At 38.8% G+C, this 20,999-nt stretch overlaps 1 protein-coding gene and 1 pseudogene across 1 annotated transcript in view; both read right to left on the bottom strand.

Annotated features, from left to right (window-relative positions):
• Nucleotides 1–658: 658 nt before the first annotated feature.
• On the bottom strand, nt 659–6,488 carry LOC101651741 (annotated as a pseudogene).
• Nucleotides 6,489–11,679: 5,191 nt separating this feature from the next.
• Nucleotides 11,680–20,999, bottom strand: part of LOC123522586 (complement factor H-related protein 4-like) — a 128,887-nt gene continuing 119,567 nt past the window's right edge. The window contains exons 16-18 of the mRNA XM_045298172.1: nt 17,617–17,793; nt 12,836–13,018; nt 11,680–12,074 (exon numbers count right to left, since the gene is read on the bottom strand). Of these exons, the coding sequence (XP_045154107.1) occupies nt 11,878–12,074; nt 12,836–13,018; nt 17,617–17,793 (557 nt within the window). The 3' untranslated portion in view covers nt 11,680–11,877. The remainder of the gene's footprint in view (nt 12,075–12,835; nt 13,019–17,616; nt 17,794–20,999) is intronic.

The following is a 20,999-nucleotide window of genomic DNA, read 5'->3' as shown; positions in this document are numbered from 1 at the left end:
GCAAATATTGTTTTAGTATTTCTGTCTGTGTCCTTGGTCATTAAATAAAATGCATTTTCCTACCAAAAAAACCAAACATGCATTAGTGCTGAAAAAGGCACAATGGAAGTTTACTTAGTTCAAACATGATAAATCATAATATCACACCTGTGTGAAGCCAGATTGACTAGAGAAATAAATTCAGTGACACTCAAATATATGTGTAGGAGAGAGCTTTATATCAGGAAGTAACTGTATACAAGGAATATATCCCGGCCTAGTCCAACTCAAGTCCATTAAGTCTGATACTAGTCCATAAGCCCAATTCTAGTTCATAACCCCCTTTTCAGATTCACAAAGCCACATGCAATGATGCAGGAAAATCACAGGCCGGTGGGTGCAAAGTCTTGTGGATCCAACACAGTGGATGCATCTCCAGGGCTCATGTAGGTCTCTGGCAGGACTCCAAGTGGTTTGCCCGCAGGAAGATGAAGTCAGAGAGAGAGGGGTTGTTCCCCAGGACTCTCCTTATGAGAAGGTCACACCCACAAGGAGACATCATCAGGGGGTGACTTGATTGACAGGCTAGATTCCACCCCTACACTCTGTCAAGTTGACATTAAATTAGGTAACAACCACAACATCCCTTTCCTTGATGTACTTGTCTTGGTTGTAACTGTTATCGCAGTTTGACTTTCCTAGATAAGAAGTTCATGACTGCATTTGCACATTCGTCTGACTTCCATCTGCCCTGGAGGACACACCTTTCTTCAGAATTTATAGCATGTAACTTTTCTTTCTCCATATTTCTGAAAAACTGCTTTGAAATTCTCATAGTATTTGTTGGAAGCTTCGCATGTACTTTGAGCCTGGTCTGAACTTCTTTCTGAAAAGTACTATGGGCAAAACTTCAGTAACAAGTGCTTGAGCACAAGCTTCTCTTGCCATTATCTTCCTTTCAAAAATGAGCATCTGAGCTGCCTTAGCTGAGCCTGTCATCTTCAGAAACACTTAAGAGGAGCATCCTTCAGGACTCTGCCCCGAATGACTAAAAGAGGAATGAATACGTGATATCATCAAATAGCCCAAGAAGGGTGACAGGATTCCTACAGCTGGGCCATTTACCATTGAAATTAGAGGCTAAGGGAAAATTATAACATGACTTACAAAATCCCTCAGGAAATGGTAGCATTTAGGGCTATTTTCTCTACATCATCCTCGAGACTACCATTGAAGCTCTTCAGATCATTTCCACACATCAATAGTCACCATCTCCTGTTCTCACGATTGTGGCTGAGTCATCCTTACCTACTGCTTCAAGTGCAAGCCTGAGTTCTTGATACCTCTGATGTTTGAGTGACGTTTTTTGGTGGGGCAGTTGAAGATGGTTTTTGTGATTCCCATTTTCTGAGCTTACCACAAAGGAGTCATCTTCAGACTGTTTAGTGTCAGCACCAGCTTTCCCTTGACTGAAGGAATCGGACACCAAGGCTGCATAGTTCTACCTGGCAGTTTCCTGGACAGATTGCCAAGAGCATTCCATGTGTCCCATTTGGTCTCATTGATAAAACCAAGCATTCCTGGGTTTGGTATATTACAAGGTCCTTCAGTGGCCTGCCTATACAGTGTGTAGCTCTTTCGCCTCCCTTTATTTCCTGGTTCTTTCTTCAAGATTTTCACCTGATTCACCGCAGACTCCTGGTCCTTCCGACTGCCTCTCACTGCTGTTCTATTCATGCGCAGCCGAAGTACTGAGAAGCTAATGACTTGGACGGGGCTGCTGTAGAATCTTCTTCCTCAGATGCGGTGTCCAACCAGTGACTAGAGCGTACAAAGTGGAGGGACCATGGACAGTAGAAAGGTTGATGAGAAGGCCACCAAGAATAAAGAGGTAAACAACAAAACGGCTGCTGAAGCTGGCCAGGAATCAAGGCCATTGGAGTAAACACTTGAGGTTGCACCTCTTATCGGACTGAACATCCATGATCTCAGCTATAGCAATACTCCCGCCCTCACCAAAAAATATAAATATAAAAATTAAGCTGAGAACCCAGAGGGGTAGAGCTTCTGACTGGTGCAATGAAACAGAACTCTTCCTCCGTCCCTCGCTCTTGCTGGTAAGTAGTGCCTGTTTTTTCTTCACTTTCTATTGATATGCGTGAATGCCCATTGAAATAAATTGGTTACAAGACTGTTTGGCTCTCAGACTGTGTTATGCCCATGAAAGAACTTGGTCCAGCCACTGTGCGAAGCTTAGAGACTGCAAGGCCACCGGGCTAGAGCATAAGCCAACTGATTCCTAAGCTCGGTCTTTGGGACTGTCATAAAGTGCTAAACACAACCATCCAGGAGCAGCTTAGAAATAACCACTGCAGTGAGCTTAATTGTGTTTGCAAGGTAAGAGTTGGGCTCAGCCACCATTACCTCCCATTTTAATTTTGTTTTGGATTTCTCATATAGCTAATGATCATGAGGATTTCTTTTTATGTTTGTTCTGTGCTGGATTTTTTTTTTTTTTGGAGTGAACTACCTGTTCACATCTGCTGATTTTAAAAATTGAATTATTCATCATTTTTATTGTTGTTGATGTGTTGAAATTTTAAAAATAGATTTTAGAGATTATCCCTTGTTATGACAACCAATTTTTTCCCTCCCAATCTTTGTTTTTTTTTTAATCCTTCTATGAAGCTATTTAGATACATTAGCATCTTATTTTTAGGAGGTCCTAGTAATTTATTTTGCCTTTTATTCTCTGTGTTAGGCTGGGTCCTCTAGCAAAGCAAAACCAGTTACTCTTGTCCAGGATGTGCCATCCTCACAAGTGTTCTTATCATTGAGCCCATTGATGCAGCCACTAGGCAATACGTCTTGTTGAAAGTCTTCTTCTTTTTCCTTGTCCCGTCACTTTACCAAGTATGATGACATGCTCTGGGACTGGCTTATCCTGATAATATGTTTAAGTAAATGCGACAAAGTCTTGCCATCCTTGCCTCTAAGAAACATGGCTGCAGCTCTTCCAAGACAGATTATTTTTTCTTTTGTAAGTCCATAGTATTTCAATAGACTTTATCAGTACCGTCATGAAAATGCATTAGTTCTTCCGTCTTCATTACTCAATGTTGAATTTTCACATGAGTATAAGGTGATTGAAAATAGCATGGCAAAACTTTTTTGAAAAGTAAAGAAAAGAAAATACCCTGGCCTGAGTGAAGTGCGTCTGAGACATCAAAGTAGCATGCTTGCTTTTAAATGCTTTAAAGAGGTCTTATGCCAGCATCCGTCTGATGCCAGCAATGATATCCCTTATTCCACGTCTTCTTTTGAATCCAATCTGAACTGTCCATGTACTGCAGCAGATTTACCTAATGCCATCTGTCTTTTGAGCTCCTAACTACTGCTTCCAGGGGCACTGATAGTGAATCCAAGCAAGACAAAATCCTCAACAATTTCAACCTTTCCTTCCTTACCATGATGTTACTTATTTGTTCAATTGTGAGGATTCTCATTTTCTTTACATTGAAAATGAGCTGAAATATATCCTGAAGGATGCAATTCTTGATCTTCACTATCAAGTACTTCAAATCTTCCATTCTTTCCGAAAAGCAAGATTGGATAATCTGCATATGGTAGGTGTTAATAAGCCTTCATCCTATCTTGATGCTTCATTCTTCTTCATCTGATCCAGCTATGCTGATTATTTTCTCAACATGCAGACTGAGTAAATATGATAAGAGGACATAACATTGGTTTTACATCATGTATTCCCATGGTGGTTCTGTGCTCACATGTTCCTCCTGATCTGTGTAAATTTACACGTGAGCACACGGGCACAATGCAGTGTCCGGATTCCCATTCTTCTCAAGGCTCTCCATAGTTCGCTATGGTCCACACAGTCGCATGCATTAATATAGTCAATAAAGCACAAGTAAACATCTTCCTGATTTTCTCTGATTTCAGCCAGGATCCATATGATGCCAGCAACGATATCCCTTATTCCAAATACTTTTTTGAATCCAGTCTGAACTTCTGGCAGCTCCCTGTCCATATACCGCAGCAACTCTTATTGGATGATCATCAGCACAATTGTACTTGAATGGGATAAAAGTGATAATTTTATAAATCAAATATTCTGTTGGGTCACCTTTCTTTGGAATGGGCACAAACATGGATCTCTTCCAGTCAGTTGGCCAAGTTGCTATTTTCTCAGGTGAGTGAGTGGTTCGCATGCTTCATCATCTTTCTGAAATAGTTCAATTGCTATTCCATCCATTCTTCAAGCCTTGGTTTTGGCTGATGTGCTCAGTACAGCTTGACCCTCTTCCTTCAGTGACATTGGTTCTTGCTTAAATGCTACTCTGGAAATGGTGGACTGTCCAATAGTTCTTTTTGGTATAATAATTCTATGCATTCTTTATATCTTCTTTTGATGCTATCTGCGTTATTCAATATTTTGTCCATAGAATCTTTGATTTAATCATTTCCCCTCATGTGCCTTAGCTACTCTATATGTAAGAGCAAGTTTCAGTCTTTTCTAACATCCAATTAGATCTTTCTCATTTCTTGTCTTTTTTTAAAAATCATTTTATTAGGGGCTCATTTCTTGTCTTTTAAATAATGTTTTTGCTTTCTTCAGGATGTTTTTGATTTCTTTCTGCAGCTGATCAGGGCTTTTGATGAGGGCCGATGCATTAAATCTATTCTTGAAATCTACTCGGAAATCAAGCACGATATATTCAAGGTTGCATTTTGGCTCTCACGGAATTGTTTTAATTTTCCTCAGCTCTAATCTGAATTTGCATATGATGGCAGAGTCTAATTAGTCCTTGGTCTGGTTATAGCTACTAATATTGAACTTCTCCATCATTTCTTCCCAGAGATGCAGTCAGTTTGATTTCTGTGATTCCATCTGGGGAAGTCCACCTGTCTACTCACTCTTTGTGTTGTTCATAAAGGGTATGTGCGATGAACAAGGTGTTGGTCTTGAAAAATTCTGTCTCCAGGTTTGTTTCTGTCACCAAGGCCATATTTTCCAACTCCCATTTCTTCTTCTAGGTTCCAATCTTTTGCTTCCCAATCATCAGAAAATAAAAATGTAGACTGATTGCATGTTTTATCAATTTTAGACTGAAGATTTTGGTGGAATTCATCAACTTTATCACTAGCTTTTGTGGTTGGTGAATAAATTTGAGTAATAATTGTGCGGATTGGATTTCTTAGTTCATATATGTATAATCTTATCACAGACAGTATTATACTTTAAGATAGATATCAAAATATCTATTTTGATGGCAAATGCAATGCCACTCTTATTGATTAGTTCATTCCCAGGCATACTAAATCATATGATTTTCTGATTTAAAATGGCCAATACCAGTCCATTTCAGCTCACTAATGCCTAGGATGCTGATTTTTATGCACTCCACTTCATTTTTCTGGATTTATACTTCATGCAGTCTGAGTTCTGATGATTAATCAATGTATTGATGCTTGAAGCTTCATCTCATGTTGAGTCATTCCCCATCAGCAAATAAGGCCCCAAAGGTTTCACTCCTACTGGCTTTACTTATCCACGTCTGATCCTGATTTGAGTAACCTGTTAATTTCCCTAAAAAACCCCACACTAGTGAATATTGTCTGTAAGTTCCAAGTGTCCATAGTCGGAAATCATTAGAATGAGTTAGTCATTGGAGAAATGCTCGAAGTCAGAATCATGGAGGATGGTGAGTGAAGGCCTGACGGAGCTCCCTTTTGTAACTGCCCTTGGGCTGCTGTGTCGGAGTTGGAGGAGTTTACATGTGACCCCACCCCACTTCCTTTTCCCTCATGCTTATCCCGATAGTGACGCCCATGCCCTGGCTGTGCTCACACAGAGAAGGCAGAAAGGACCAAAGTGAACTACCAGCTTCTAAACGCTGCAGGGCAGAGCTGTAAACTCCCCGAACCCAGAAAGCATTTCCAGACCACAGATTTCATGGCCCCAAAGTGGGATATTTACTGACTCCATGTGTTTGCATACAGCCTCTGGGAAATGATTGGATAACTACTAAGCTATCTTTCTCAGGGGTGATCCCTAGAAAATCAGAGGAAAATATAAAAACAAGAAATAAAAAATGAGGAGTGCTATCAGGGAAATCAAACTTGACCAAATTATGCCGGTAAGACATGATGAGAGGCAGGAACTAGAAGCGAGGGACAGGAGGTAGCATCAAGCCAGACAGGACTGACGGGTCTTCACACAGGCAGCACTGAGAGTGACCAGATGTCTGGGGGGGAAATTCCGACAGTCTAGGGTAATTTGAAATCTTAGTCAGGGAACACCAGACTTGTGGGTTAAATCCAAAGTCAGAAAACTCCGAACTCTTTTGTGCTGACCCTGTTGCTTGCTTACTTCCTTGCCCATGTTCCTGCAGAGACCTAGCATGAACAGAGCTGACCAGGCTCCTGAGAAATGTGACTGACTGACTGCTCCGTTCACAGTCTATAGACACAGACAGGTCAAGGGCCCCCATTAAGACACAAAGCCTTATACAGAGTTTCAGGGGCAATTCAGTCAGGCACACACCTACTTCCTCAGGTGCTTTGCTTTCCTTTCTAAATACACTTCGCCTTTTGCTTGTCATTTGTGGTCCATAAGTTCATTCTTTGGTTCACAAGACCAAGGATCCCTGGACACATTAGAGAAGGTGCAACGTGGCCCAACAATGAGACAGCAAATACATAAAAGTTGGCAAATTCTTCAAATCTCCCAATGCCGCTGAGGTTATTCCAAACATAGTGACCCCCTATAGAGCAAAATAGAACTGTCCCTGTGGGTTTTCCAGGGTTTAATCTCGACAGGAGCAGAAAGCTCCATGTTCCTCCTGCAGGATAGCTTATAGGTTTGAAATGCTGACTTCTCAGTTAGCAGTTCAACATGTGCACTCTGCAGCCAGGCTCCTTCAGCAAGCCATGGAATGAGGAGGACACAGAATACCGAGTTGATACAGTATACTACCTAAAATGTCCAGGTCTAGCAACAACTGTGCTCATACTCATTATACTGATAAACAAATGCAAAGAAACAGGCAAATTTGACCCCCTACACAACTGGGAGAAAAGGCAATAGAAATTTTACTCAAGGGAGCTCAGATACTATGCTTAGTAGAAAAAGATATCAAAGTAGATATAAATAAATTCAGAGAAACGGGCACAATGTTTGAAGAGCTAAAAAAGTGTCTCTGATTAAGAATAAAATTTGAAAAGAAAAACACAAGTAATAAAAAGGAAGGATAATGTCTTAAAAAGCTAAGAAATTGCCATGTCGATCAGATACAATGAATAGATGTTGATTACATCCTCATTTGACATAATGACCTCATGAAGAGGATTCAAAACAGTCGTAGGAAGACTTTCAACTAGATGGCCAACTAGGTAGACATGCTGCTCCATAGCCTGTCTGTAATAAAAGCGTGGGAATCTACCTGAGACACATATAAATGATCATCCTAGGACCCTAAGCTTCCGAGAAAAGAATAGAGAACTGGAAGGAAAACTGAGTAGAAGCATTCAAATGACATCATCTAGAAAAGAAAAAGGTGGGTGAATTGTCAGCTGGCCAGATTAGCTGTGGACACAGGAAGCTCTGCCTGCTAGGGACTGATTGATAGTGACCTTACAGGACAGAGTAGAACTGCCTCTGTGAGTTTCTGAGACTGTAACTCTTTATGGGAGTAGAAAGCCCTGTCTTTCTCTCATTGATCAGCTGGTGGTTTTGAACTGCTGACCTTGCAGTTAACAGCACCACCAGAAGTCATCAACTGGCTATCAGAGAGTTTGGTTTTTGGTTTAGCATAAAACCCACTAGAGATGGATAACAAGAAAGGTAGGGTCCTCCCTTTCCCCCATATACTCGTGGTGATGTGAGGAAGAGCGTCTCCAAGTCCATTCATCCAATAGCCAGTGACACACCCTGGTTAGCTCCTGCGCTGTCGGAGGTCAAGTTGTATCCTGTGGACAGGCTTCTGGTATACCACCCCACATCTGAAGGCTTATGAGCTCCCCCTCATCAAAACAGCAAAGGGTGCAGTGCCAACATGTGGCTTATTGCTACTTACACTGTGTGGGCAATAACTGGTTCCTCTTCTACAATCACATACTTGGCCCTCAGGGACCCTCAGGCCTGGAAGAATAGTACCTTTCCAGGAACAAGCACCCTAACCTTTGCCACCATCTGAGCCTGCACTAACTACTTCCCAATCAGGTCCTCAAATAGCCTACTTTGTCCACCTAAGTCAGTTTCTCACCCCCCTACCTCTAGGCCCCTCATCTCCTACCTCATGAGTTCCTTGGCTGTGCCAACCCCAGCCCTCCACATCACATTTTCCCCTGCTCTGGGTCCTGCCCCTGCCCTCTATCTCCTTTTCTGTAATTTCTATTCTTCCTTTCTCTGCTTCTTTTTCTATTCAATGCCCCCTTTTGTTTTTGTTTTGTGCTTTCTATTTTTCCACCTTAGTTGAGATGACTGTTTTTTCCTTCTCTTTTCTTTTTCTTTATCCTGGGGCTTCAATTCCTTTCCTTTTTTCTTTTTAGCTATTAAATTATTTTTGCTTTTGTCTGTTTTCCTGCTTCTCGTTGCTTACAAATATTTAAAATATATTTTTTGTCTCGCTAGATTTCAGAGAATAACCATGTGCACCTCACCAATAAGAGAGAGGCTATCAAAAATGATGGAGGCAGGGCAAGGCATTGAGGGATCTATAAGAGTTAAAGGCAAGAGAGATAAATACAATTATGTACAAAATCCTGCCATAGGGGTGACCCATGAGTAGATGTTTTGCTTGGAAAGATATGCCCCCTGAACAAGTTTAGTGGGTGTGTTCTCAAGTATATATAGAATTGACAAAATATATTTCTATATGTGTATTTACCTTTACTATCATTTTGGTAAAGCATACAGGGCGTAGTGTTATGTAAACGTCTTAGATATACCCAATCACTTTGAGAAGATGAGTCATTGTACCTAGGGGATCAATACTATAGTCTTAAGGGACACCAAGAACAATTGGCTTGATGTAGTTCACAGAGACAGTGGTCTACATCCTACGCTGGTGAGTAACCACTGGGATTTTAAAGCTTGTGAGCAGCCACGAAAGGTGTAAGTATATATCTCTCCCTATATGAAAGAAAAAATAGTGTTTAAATTCAAAAATCACATGGAAAAAATTAGTCCAGTGGACAGATGGACCACTCAAACATCAGTGTTCACAACCATGCAGACCGGAAGAACTAGACACTCTCCGGCTACCACTATGGACTGCTCTGAAAAGAATCATATTTTCAGTAGGTCTTAGAGAGAGTCAGAGAAAAATGTGGAAAAGAACTCAAAGTTATAAAAGATACCAGGCTTATTGTATGGAAAGAGGTTGGTGGTACCCTTATGACTATTGTCCTTGCCACTCTTTAAGGTCAAGAAATGAATTTTCTGGAGCTTATCAAAAAGGCTGTATTTAACCAAGGGCCAAATTCAGAGGATAAAAAAGGAGGAATGGAAGTAGGCATAAGAGGGAAGAAGTTGAATAAATGATGGAAAGTTGAGGGGATTGCAATGGGCAACTTGAAACAATATGTGTATGAATTTTGAATATGACATTGATTATCTATTCTGAAAACATCATCTGATGCCCAATAAAAAGGTTTTATAAAAAAAAGGTACAAAAAATTATGGAAAAACTTCATCTTCTTTTAATTCCATATTCCACAAATATTTAAAACCTTTTTGTACAATACAAATGAAACACATTGTGGAATAAGAGTCAAAGTTTCAAAAGTTTGATCATGGTATCTTACTTAAATGTAGATTAACTTTGTTGGTGATTGAAATTGAAGAATTGATATGAGACTCATAATGTTTTAAAATTATTTCTAGTGATTTTCTGCAGCAAAACAATACAGAAATAAATTGAGGAACCATAAGTGGCAGATAATAAATACATGGAAAATGTTGACATTGGTTGACCTTAGAGGATGCTCATGTTCAATATACTAATATTCTAACTTTCTCCTGTAGATAGCTTACTGAATATTAGTAAACTATCATGGTGAAAATAATAGTAAATGGTTGCATAGAACTGGACATTCTTTTATTGTCAAAGGTACACCATGATTTTTGTTGTTGTTGTTGTTAGTAGACAGATATAACTCTTCAGGAATAGAATTGCTACAAACGGGCTTGGTATTATAAATTATTAGCACACTCTGGTAGAATGCAAAAAGGAAGTACCAAACGTTGTGCAAGTGTTCTAGCAGAAAACCATTCTCATTGGAAAGTCTGGGTCTCTGAGTGCTGACAGCAGTGAGAAAGCAAGGTGAAACCCTTATAGTCCTTGCCCTACTCAGTGACCAGCTGCTTCCCAGGGTGAGTCCTCACCTAAAACCCTTAGTGTTATCTAGTTCCTGCTGACCCCTTTTAAATTGAATTTTATCATGAAGGTTTCCTGTCCTTGCAGAATTGGGAATATGTTTCTATTAACTATTACATGATCACAGCACACCACAAAGACAAGATACAACTAAATACAGAGGTCAATGCAAATTCTTGCTACTATGATCTAAAAGTAGAAACATGTTGTTGTTAGATGTTGCCCACTCTATTTTGAATCATAATGACCTCATATGACAGAGTAGAAGTTCCGGTAGAGTTTACTTGCCGGTGATCTTCACAGAGGCAGATTGCCTGCTCTTTCTGCCATGAATATTCTGGGTGAGATCACATTGACAATGATGTAATCAGTAGGCTGCTTGTAACCAATTTTGGTGTCAGAACTCCTTAACCCAAGCATAGTTACTAGATTACTTTATTGAATTTTTTGCCTTTACCATTTATTATTTAAATTTTCAGAGCTTGTAGTGTTTTATATATATATAATTTGTATGGCGTTTATGCATGACACATATATATTATATATCCTAGTCAATTTAATTGTTCTTATAATTGATTTGAATTAGTAAGTGGGTTAGACATCTTTTAGGAGATTACACACCTGACCTTCTGTGGCATATTTTCTATAGAGAAATAAATCCCCAAACCAAATTCACCACCATCGAGTCAATTCCAACTCATAATGATCCCATAGGACAGAGTAGGATTGCCCCTGAGGGTTTCTAAGACTATCACTCATGAGGGGAGTAGAGAGGCTGGTCTTCCTCACGTGTAGTGTCTGGTGGTTTCCATGTGCTTCCCTTGCAGTTAGCAGTGCATGACCAGGGCTCCCATAGTTAATACTGTGGGCTGGTAAACCAAAGAGCGAAAGAAAATCAAATTCACTGCCATTGAGTTGATTCCAACTCAATATGATCTTAAAAGCAGGGTAGACCTGTCCCTGTGGCTTTCTGAGATTGCGCCTTTGCCCGAACCAGACAGCCTCCACTTTTCCTAGAGGAGCAGATGGCTGCTCCAAACTGCTGATCTGGAAACCATGACATGAAACAATTGTTTGTACTCAGCTGCCATCATTGGTCTGGCTTAGCTTGTTTCTTCGTGCTTGTCATGTAATATTATTTTGAAGATGGAAATCACAAGAGACCTTACTTTCTCTGAAATTAGCGTCTCAGGAAGTCTCTGACACTCTTGAAAATTCTGAGCGTTAGGAAAGTGATGGACCAAAGTAGGCCTTGAAATAAGGGCCTCCAATTTCTTACAGAGTGTGCTCTAGGAAACAAACACACGGTTTATCAAATTTTAATAAGTTGGTACCAGGGTCAGGTATTTGTCTCAGAGATTATAATCCACTTCGATGTAATTTCCAATGTATGGATAAAATGATGTGACAGTTATAAAATTATGGAGAAAATTCGATTATAATTATACGAAATTCAGGAAATGTAACAATTTGATTAGATGAATGTACTTCAGGCACAGCATTAACCACAGCGGGGATACGTTAGTTTCCCTTCATGACAAGTTGCTCGAAAACTGGCTCTTGGTGTCAATTCCTTATATCCCCATTTACATTTAAATTCAATAATATCATGTGTTTCAGAATAAAATTTCTTAGAGGATTTCCATTTTAACTGTATGTTATGTCTTTCCATCTCGCTTTCTGATATTACACACGCTTCTGAAAATAGAACAAACAAACATAAAAACTGTTAGCCTGCCAAAAATATATTTTTGTAGACTTTCAAGTTTAAAAACAGCGTTGAATAATGACTTAGGTATTCTTTCCTGAAGTGTTTTCTGTCTGTGAGAAATTATCAAGTACATTTTCATATGGTGACAATGATAACCCTAAATAGCTCATTGCAATCAAACCAATTCTGAGTTGTTCAGTGGAATCTAACCCCATGTGTTAACTGAAAAAAAATTGCATTATAGTGCTTCTTGTGTATAAGTTTAATAGAGTGAGATTGTCAGGCCTTTCTTCTGTAGTTCTGCTTAGGGGGCTCAAACTGTCAACCCTCGGGTTAGTAGATGAATGCCAACCATTAGTGCCACCCAGAGACTTGAAAACTGGTCAATAATACAAAAATGATACATCATGCTTAATGAGCAGCAATTAGATCATATATCAGAGAATCAGAGGGTCAATTGTTTTAATAAGAGTTTTGTATTAAAGAAATATTAATATTTGTTTAAGTAAGAATTTATAAAACTTCAAGTCTTTACATATTAACATTGAAAATCCCTAGAAAGCAGTTCTATTCTGTGTTGCATGAGTGAGAATTGGCTCTGTGGCAAACGTTTTGCTTTATTAATATGTAGAAGGAAGCTATTCAACACAACTCTGTTTGCTAGTTTGTGATGTTATATCATATGTAGCAAAACATAATATTATTATTCTGATATATCCTGGATCAAAGGAAACACTGAGGTACTCACCTAAACATCTTGGTGGTTGTGACCACCGTCCATTTACACATGTAATTTGTTGGTTACCCTGAAGTGCATAGAAGGCCTGGCATTGATACTGAACTGATGATCCTGGAGCATATTCTTTTTGTGGGAACGAAGTTGTGTCTCCATTTTCAATAGCAGGAGGAGGTCCACATTTTCCTGTAGGATCTAATATACACACGCATATAAATGTATATATTTTGATTTACTGAAAAATTAAGTCACTGTTGATTTACTTGTGGAAAATAGAAATTAAGCATAATGTGCAATATCAAGATTTTTGTGACTGCTCAGGAAACAAATTTGTCATTGAAGAAACTCAAGTCATATAAATTGAGGGCTACTTTAAAACACTTAGAAAGCATTCACAAATATAACTGTTCTGCAGAATCAACTTTTTTCTTCACAAAATATTAACCAAGATAAATGATGGCCATTTTTAATTCTGTCTAAAAAATACTACAATGTCCATTGGTTCTTACCTTTAAAACATTTTTCTTTTCAAAGGAACATCAACGCCTTGAAAATCTTCAAGGAATTGAAATGCACATTTGAACTTTACAGGAAAACTCCCTGGCATCAAGTGGATTTCTGAAACTCTTTGATCTTTGGATCACACAGGTTGGTGTGCTGCTTCATGAGGACTTAGTTGACTGTCCACTTAGACGGTTGCTTGTTTTGAGAGACTCCAGAGGCTATAAGTTAGGATGACCAAACACCATCTAGTTTCTTCCCTGCATTGGCACCCATGTATTCAGTGATCTCTTCCTTCATGGTGGGGAGTACAAGGCAGGGCCATGCTGTATGAACTAATTTTTATTATATTTGTGCTGTGGTCAAGTGGAAATGCATCATCTAGTCTTGTAACTGATGTTTTTATAAGTCACCAAACTTAATCTGTATGCTGCACAAAATCTGGCTTAATTGAAGAATAAAGTGGCATCACAGTTGGAGGAAGATGTATTAACAACCTGTGATACATAGATGATACACAACTTGCTTGTTGAAAATGAGGAGTCGAAGCACGTGCTGATACAGCTTAAGAATTGCAGCCTTCAGTATAGATCATAATTTAATACAAAGAAAACAAAAAACCCCTCAACTACATAAATAGTAACATCATAATAAATGAAGAAAAGATTCAAGTGGTCAAGATTTTGTCTTGCTTGGGTCCAGCCAGAAAGAGATCAAATGACCTCTTTGTATTGGGTAAATCTTCCACCCGACACCTCTTTTAAGTGTTCATAAGCAAGAATGTTACACTGAGGACTGACATATGTCTGACCCAAGCCATGGTATTTTCAATCGCTTCATATTGGGAGTGAGTCTGGTTTTTAGAGTTTTCATAGGCATATGAAAGTTGGACATTGAATAAGGAAGCCCAAAGAAGAACCAATGCCTTTGAATTGTGGAGTTGGAGAAGAATATTGACAGTACCATAGACTGTCAAAAGGACAAGCAGATCTGTCTTGGAAGAAGTACAGCCAGTATGCTCCTTTGAGACTAGGTAGGTGAGACTTCATCTCATGGACTTTGGACATGTAATCAGGAGAGATTAAACTCTGGCAAAGGCCATCATGCTTGCTAAGGGGTCAGCGAAAAGGAAGGGGTCAATCAACATGATTGATTGATACAGTGGCTGTACCAAGGGACTCAAACAAAAATAGCAACAATTATGAGCATAGTGCAGGGCAGAGTATTGTTTACTTCTGTGAATCCAAGACATATTATATGAAAAAAGAGAAGATAAAGCAATGTGGGATTTTTGAGATTCGAAGAATAATATAAAACCAAAGAGACTCCCCTGCCATCAATTGGATTCCGACTGAGACTCTGCATTGGGTGTGTGAGGCTGTACGTCTCAGAGCACATCGCCTCATCCTGCTCTCGCAGATGGACTGCTGGCTGGCTAGGACCTGCGAAGCTGCACTTAGCACTTCAATGTTGACCAGCTAGCACCACCAGCACTCAAAGGACCATATCGTGGTGAGTTATTTGGCTTTTCTTTGTGTCTCCTGGATATCCTGGATTTAGCACTGAAGAAAACAACAATGCACGACTGATGTCCTTTTCAGACAAGATGATTTTGATAAAAACCTACATTCTTTAACTAAAGACTCTGGGTAGGAGCATTCTGGAAGAGAAGTTTGGTTCAAAATCCACCAACTGTTCTACCAAAGGAAAATGAGCTGTTTGTGTCCGTAAAAATTTATAACCTTAGAAAGTTTACATGGGGTTCCTATGAGAGGAAGTCCATTCAACGGCAGTGGGTTTGGTTAGGTTGATTTAATTGGTCCAAATCTACAAGATTACCACCGGAAGACTAAAGATCATTTCCTTTTCCTCCCCCAGGAGTGTGAGAGCCCTGAGGAGTTTATTTACACTTCTAATCACAAGCAGGGCTGACAAGGCACCTATCTTCTTTCCATGGTGTCAGTGACGCCATGTGGTGAGCCTAGGTACTACCACACGGTGGCAATGGAGGTCTTTTAAAGTATCAGATTTAAGTAATCATGCTTTTGGAAACATAACACCCCAAAGTGCTGGATACATTTGAAAACCACTCCTAGTGTCCAGAATTGGGAAAATCCGAAAAGAGGAAACACAACCATCAGATTGCCAACACTCAGATGATTTAGACGTTGAAATTAGTTGACAACTTTTAAAATTTAAGGGGGATGCTGAACCTGAAAAAATGATAGTGTAGTTAATTTTTATTATTTATTTATTTAATCATTTTATTGGGGCTCGTACAGCTCTTATCACAGCCCACACATCCATACATTGTGTCAAGCACATTTGTACATTTGTTGCCATCAACATTTTCAAAAGACTTTCTTCCTACCTGAGCCATTGGTATCAGCTTCTCTTCATCCAACTCCCTCAAGAACTCTTGATAAATTATACATTATTACTATTTTTTCATGTCTTAACTGACCTATGTCTCCCTTCATCCACTTTTCTGTTGTCCATCCACCTGGGAGGGAGTTATATGTAGATCATTGTGATCAGTTCCCCCTTTCTCCCCCTCCCCTCCCCTTCCCCTCCTGGTATGGTTACTCTCAATATTGGTCCTGAGGGGTTTATCTGTCCTGGATTCCCGGTGTTTCCAGCTCATATTTGTACCCGTGTACAGGCTCTGTCTAGCCAGATTTGTAAGGTAGAATTGGGGTCATGATAGTGGGCAGGAGCGGGGGGAGAGGGAGAATTAAATAATTAGAGGAAAGTTGTATGTTTCATCAGTGCTATAGTGCACCCTGACTGACTTGTATCCTCCCAGTGACCCTTCTGTAAGGGGATGTCCAGTTGCCTATAGATGGTCTCCACTCTGCACTCCCCCTCATTCACAATGATAGGATTTTTTCTTCTGGGTCTTTGATGCCTGATACCTGATACTATTAACACCTCCTGGTCACACAGGCTGGTGTGCTTCTTCCATGTGGACTTTGTTGCTTCTCTGCTAGATGGTCGCTTGTTTATCTTCAAGCCTTTAAGACCCCAGATGCTCTATCTTTTGATAGCCAGGCACCATCAACTTTCTTCACCACATTTGCTTATGGACCGACTTGTCTTCAGTGATTGTGTCGGGAAGGTGAGCATCATGGAATGCCAGGTTAATAGAACAAAGTGTTCTTGCATTGAGGGAGTACTTGAGTCGAGGTCCAATGTCCATCTGCTACCTTAATTCTTAACATATAGATATAACTACATAGATCTATTTCCCTATCATTATATATAAATATATTTACATATGTACATGCCTGTATTTAGACCTCTATAAATGTCCTTGCCTCTATTTCCTTTACTTTCCTCTTGTCCCACTGTCATGTTCAGCCTTCCTTCGGGTTTAGTAATTCCTTGCTGTTACATTGCTCTTGGTTAAGCCCTTCTCTCCATTAATTTTATTTCACTTGTTGTTCCCTTTTCCCTGGGTTGGTTGACCCCCACTTCCATTCTCCAACCTCCCTTTCTCCTGTGTCCACATAATTAATTTTTAATTCATTGAGTATGCTTAAAATTGATTCAAACGCTGATGATAAAATAATGCAAATGTCCAATTAAAAATATAATAAAAACAAAGAGAAACAGAGTTTCAGGTTTCTGTGGAAGAAAAAAGATTTGGAGTTCCAAAAAAAGAGAAATGTGTGAAGCTGAAAAAAAGTTCAAATATAATAGCTATTTTCCCGCCAAATTATTCCTAAAGCATACACTTGCATATTTAGAAAGCTGAACGAATTCCAATCAAATTAAACCCACAGAGATTTGCATCAAGATATTATAATCAAATAATGGGAAGACAAACGATGAGAAGAGACTCTTGGGAGTAGTTAGACAGGATGCAGAAAGCTGTCTGCTCCCTTAAGGATTTACCATCTCGAATAACCCTGTACATGGTTGCAGTGAGTCAGTATCACCTGGTTCACAGTGGGGCATGAGACAGAAGGTTTCAAATGACAGTGGGTTTCTGATCTGCATCTATGAATATCAGAAGGTAGTGATAAAACATTTTTCAAATTCAGAATGAAAAGAAATGTCTACCACAAATATCTAATACCATCCCAGGCCCAGTGGAGTAGTGAAGACATTGTAAAAGACAAGTGAGAGAACTTGTCTCCAGAAAGACTATATTCAGTAAATAGTGAAGTTAATTTCATATTACAAGAGAACTCAAAAAAAGAAATAGAAGTAGAAAACAATGGGGGGCGAGATTAAAAATCATAAGGGTAAACATAATAGACAAATGTTGAAGAAATAATATATTTTACCTTTGCAGTAAGGTGGTTCAGTCCAGGTTCCATTTATACACATCACTTCTATGTCTCCATATAGTTCGTAAGGTTCATTACATTCATAGCGCACTGTCTCTCCAGGGGTATACTTTATCATTGGTTTTGAGATAATCTTACCATTTTCTACCTCAGGAGGGTTCCCACAGGAAACCTCTAAATAGAAAGAAAAAAAAGACTGTCCATTTGTGTTCGCTTTGAGTAGCAAATCAATAAACAAGATTTTGAATATGTTTCGAAAGAGGTTTTGAAATCAGTAGAAAATTTATAATAAAGTTTGCTAAGATTAAGAAATGTACATGGAAATGCGCTTGACACAATGGACGTATGTCTGGATTGTGATCAGAGCTGGAAGGGCCCCAGTAAAATGATTTTTTAAACATGAAAGAAAGAAATGTACACGGAAGATGTAAGAAAATTAATTTAAAAATTCTGTAGTAACATAAAGTTTCACAGCCTTCAGATGGAGATGGGTAATTGGACTTCTAAGGGCAATAGCAACAGTGTGCTAGTTCATGAATCCTAGAAAAATTTCAAGATTAGGATAAATGTGGGATGAAGAGTGTAGGAAGCCTCAGTGTCATATCACCACTATAAAGCCATCCACATGAAACCAAACCATCAGCCTTTACTGAAAAGCAAAGATGGAAAGACAGAGGGACAGGGAACCGGAAGTACCAGAAGTAGAACAACCATAATGCACTTCATCCAGTGTTGACATATTGTGGAAAGTGTGACTAATGTCACTGAACAAAGTGTGTAGAGTTTGTCAAATGAGAACCTAGTTCACTTTGTAAACTTCCATTTAAAATGCAATAAAATATTATTAAAATGCGTTGTTGTTGCTTTAGGACAAATTTGTGGTTACTTTAGATGGCAGTCATACATAGAAAACTAATGCAATGACTTAAGATTTATATCATGGCAATCTTTCTTTGTTACTTTTATTTATTTCTTCATTGCAGTACTTTATTACAGCATTGACAAAGGTCAACTTTTGAAGCTGGTGAAGAATGGGCAGTATTTCCTTGTGAGATCTTATTGCTTTACCACATTTTTCTTATTTAAGTCTACGTGCACAAACTGAAAGGTGATAAATGACAATGCAAAATAACTATAAAACATGTAATCATGGTGCAGCATGCAGATGTCTTCTTTACCTAAATTTACTGTCTATTTTGGAAAGATGAAAGGCAATTTTTACTGGAATTGTTTTTTTGTCTTATCAAGAGAGAGATTGACTTTGGAAGACATAGGGCAGGCAACACACGGGATTTTTGTTAGACGCTTCTGGAGGAAGAAAGCATCACCCAGCCAGTATGGCCAGAATGCGCTTTCTTCCCCTCAGCAGCTGTGTCAAGCATTTTAAAGGAGATTCTCTCTGGAAAGTTCATCTGAACTTCCATCAGGGTCGCAAGGGGTTCTGGGAAACACCCTCCCTAGGGAGAGAGGTCGTCATGGTGGAGATTCTGAGCATGCTCTGTGCAGCTTTCCACATGGCTCTGTCGCCCTGTCTTAAGATATGACAGAATAATAATTTATAAATTATCAAGGGCTCATGAGGGAGGCGGGAGCGGGGAGGAAGGGGAAAAATGAGGACCTGATGCCAGGGGCTTAAGTAGAGACCAAATGTGTTGAGAATGATGAGGGCAATGAATGTACAAATGTGCTTTACACAATTGATGTATGTATGGATTGAGATAAGAGTAGTATGAGCCCCCAATAAAACGATTTTAAAAAATGAGTAAAGCAAAAAGAACCCCAAAAAACCAAACAAACAATTGATGTATGGACTGCTATAAGAGCTGTAAGAGCCCCCAATAAAATGATTTGTTATATTTAAATAAATGTAATAACATTTTGAAACATTAAATAAACTATAAATGAACAGATTGTTAGAAACAAACTAACATCTTTCAATTCCATTTGGTGGGGAAGGCATTGGTTAAAACAAAACAAAGAAATCAAACTAAACGCTCTGCTTATTTCCATACTTAGTTCAGAGACAGAAACTGGACACCCAGGAGGGTAAATCATCTGTTGATGCCCTTGTCCTTCAGTCGTTCTCCATCACGTGCTGTCTGGCAGCTCTGCACCTGTTTTCAGCTGATCATGGCACCATTTCTTAACGTGCCATTGTGGGATACAGTTCTGCTCTGCAGTTTTCCTTCCACTATTCCATCCAGTTAATGACAGTGTATAAACATATAATCCTTGATTTTTCAACCATGCATGTCTCAGACACAATATTTATCTCTGAATTCTGCAAGCATTTTTCAGTGAAACATCAGAATTTTATATTTCATTCAGCTTGGAAACTATTGAAAATATGTTTATGTTACATTTATATTTAATTTTTTACAAGCAAATGGGAACTTATTTTAAAAATTTATGATGAAGGATATTCCAGGTAAAGTTAGTTCACTGGTATCTTATATTTAATAACTGAGGGTCAAAGAATAGTATTTAGAGCTGGTAGACTATTTTACAAAACGTATATATGGGAAAAAATTGGGCTTTTTACACCATAAAAAGTTACAGTCTTGGAAATGCACAGGGGAAATTCTACCTTTTTTTAAAGGGTCACCATGAGTCAGCACCCACTTGATGACAGATAGATATATAGATGTCACCACAACAATGCTCAAAGAAAACTGGCTTATTATAATTTTTTAAAGCAGAAAAAAATATCTTATTGTATAATGCTTATTTATGTCTCATTTTTTTAAATCATTTTAGTCATTTCATCTCCTTCAAGGTCTTCCTCTTTTATCTGACTTTCAAATTTACCAAGTATGATGTCATTTTTCCAAGAACTAATTTTTTTTTCTACTAATAACTGGTCCAAAATATGTGCGGTCAAGTTTTCCAGTCTTTACTTCTAAAAGTATGTTGGCTATATTTCTTCCAACTCTGATTTGTTTGCTCTTCTGACAGTATCCGTGGCAATTTCTACAGTCTTTGCTAGAATAGGTAAACTCATTTATTCATGGACACAGAGGTAATCTTTCTTAATATCACTGATGAAGTACAGTGGGCCTGAAACCATATAGACATTCCAGGGTTCCTGGATCCATCATCCATCACAGGTTAGACACTATTCTTCTGAATATTTGCATTTTGAAATGTTAAAATGCCTGGCATCCTATTTTTACTCAGCATTTGAATTGGAGGAAGACTCATCAACAACCAGTGATATGCAGTGGACACAGCTTTGCTTGCTGAAAGTCAGAGGACTTGAAGCAGTTACTGGTGATCAAGACTGCAGCCTTCAGTGTGGATTTCAATTCATTGTGAAGTAAGCAAAACTACTAATAACTATAACAATAAAGAACATTACGATAAATTGAGAAATGATTGAA

The sequence above is a fragment of the Echinops telfairi genome, unplaced genomic scaffold (assembly GCF_000313985.2).
Source record: "Echinops telfairi isolate 266 unplaced genomic scaffold, ASM31398v2 ScPeMD7_7424;HRSCAF=8462, whole genome shotgun sequence".
In the NCBI taxonomy this organism is placed as follows: Eukaryota; Metazoa; Chordata; class Mammalia; order Afrosoricida; family Tenrecidae; genus Echinops; species Echinops telfairi.
This window is presented reverse-complemented; position numbering and strand designations above follow the sequence as displayed.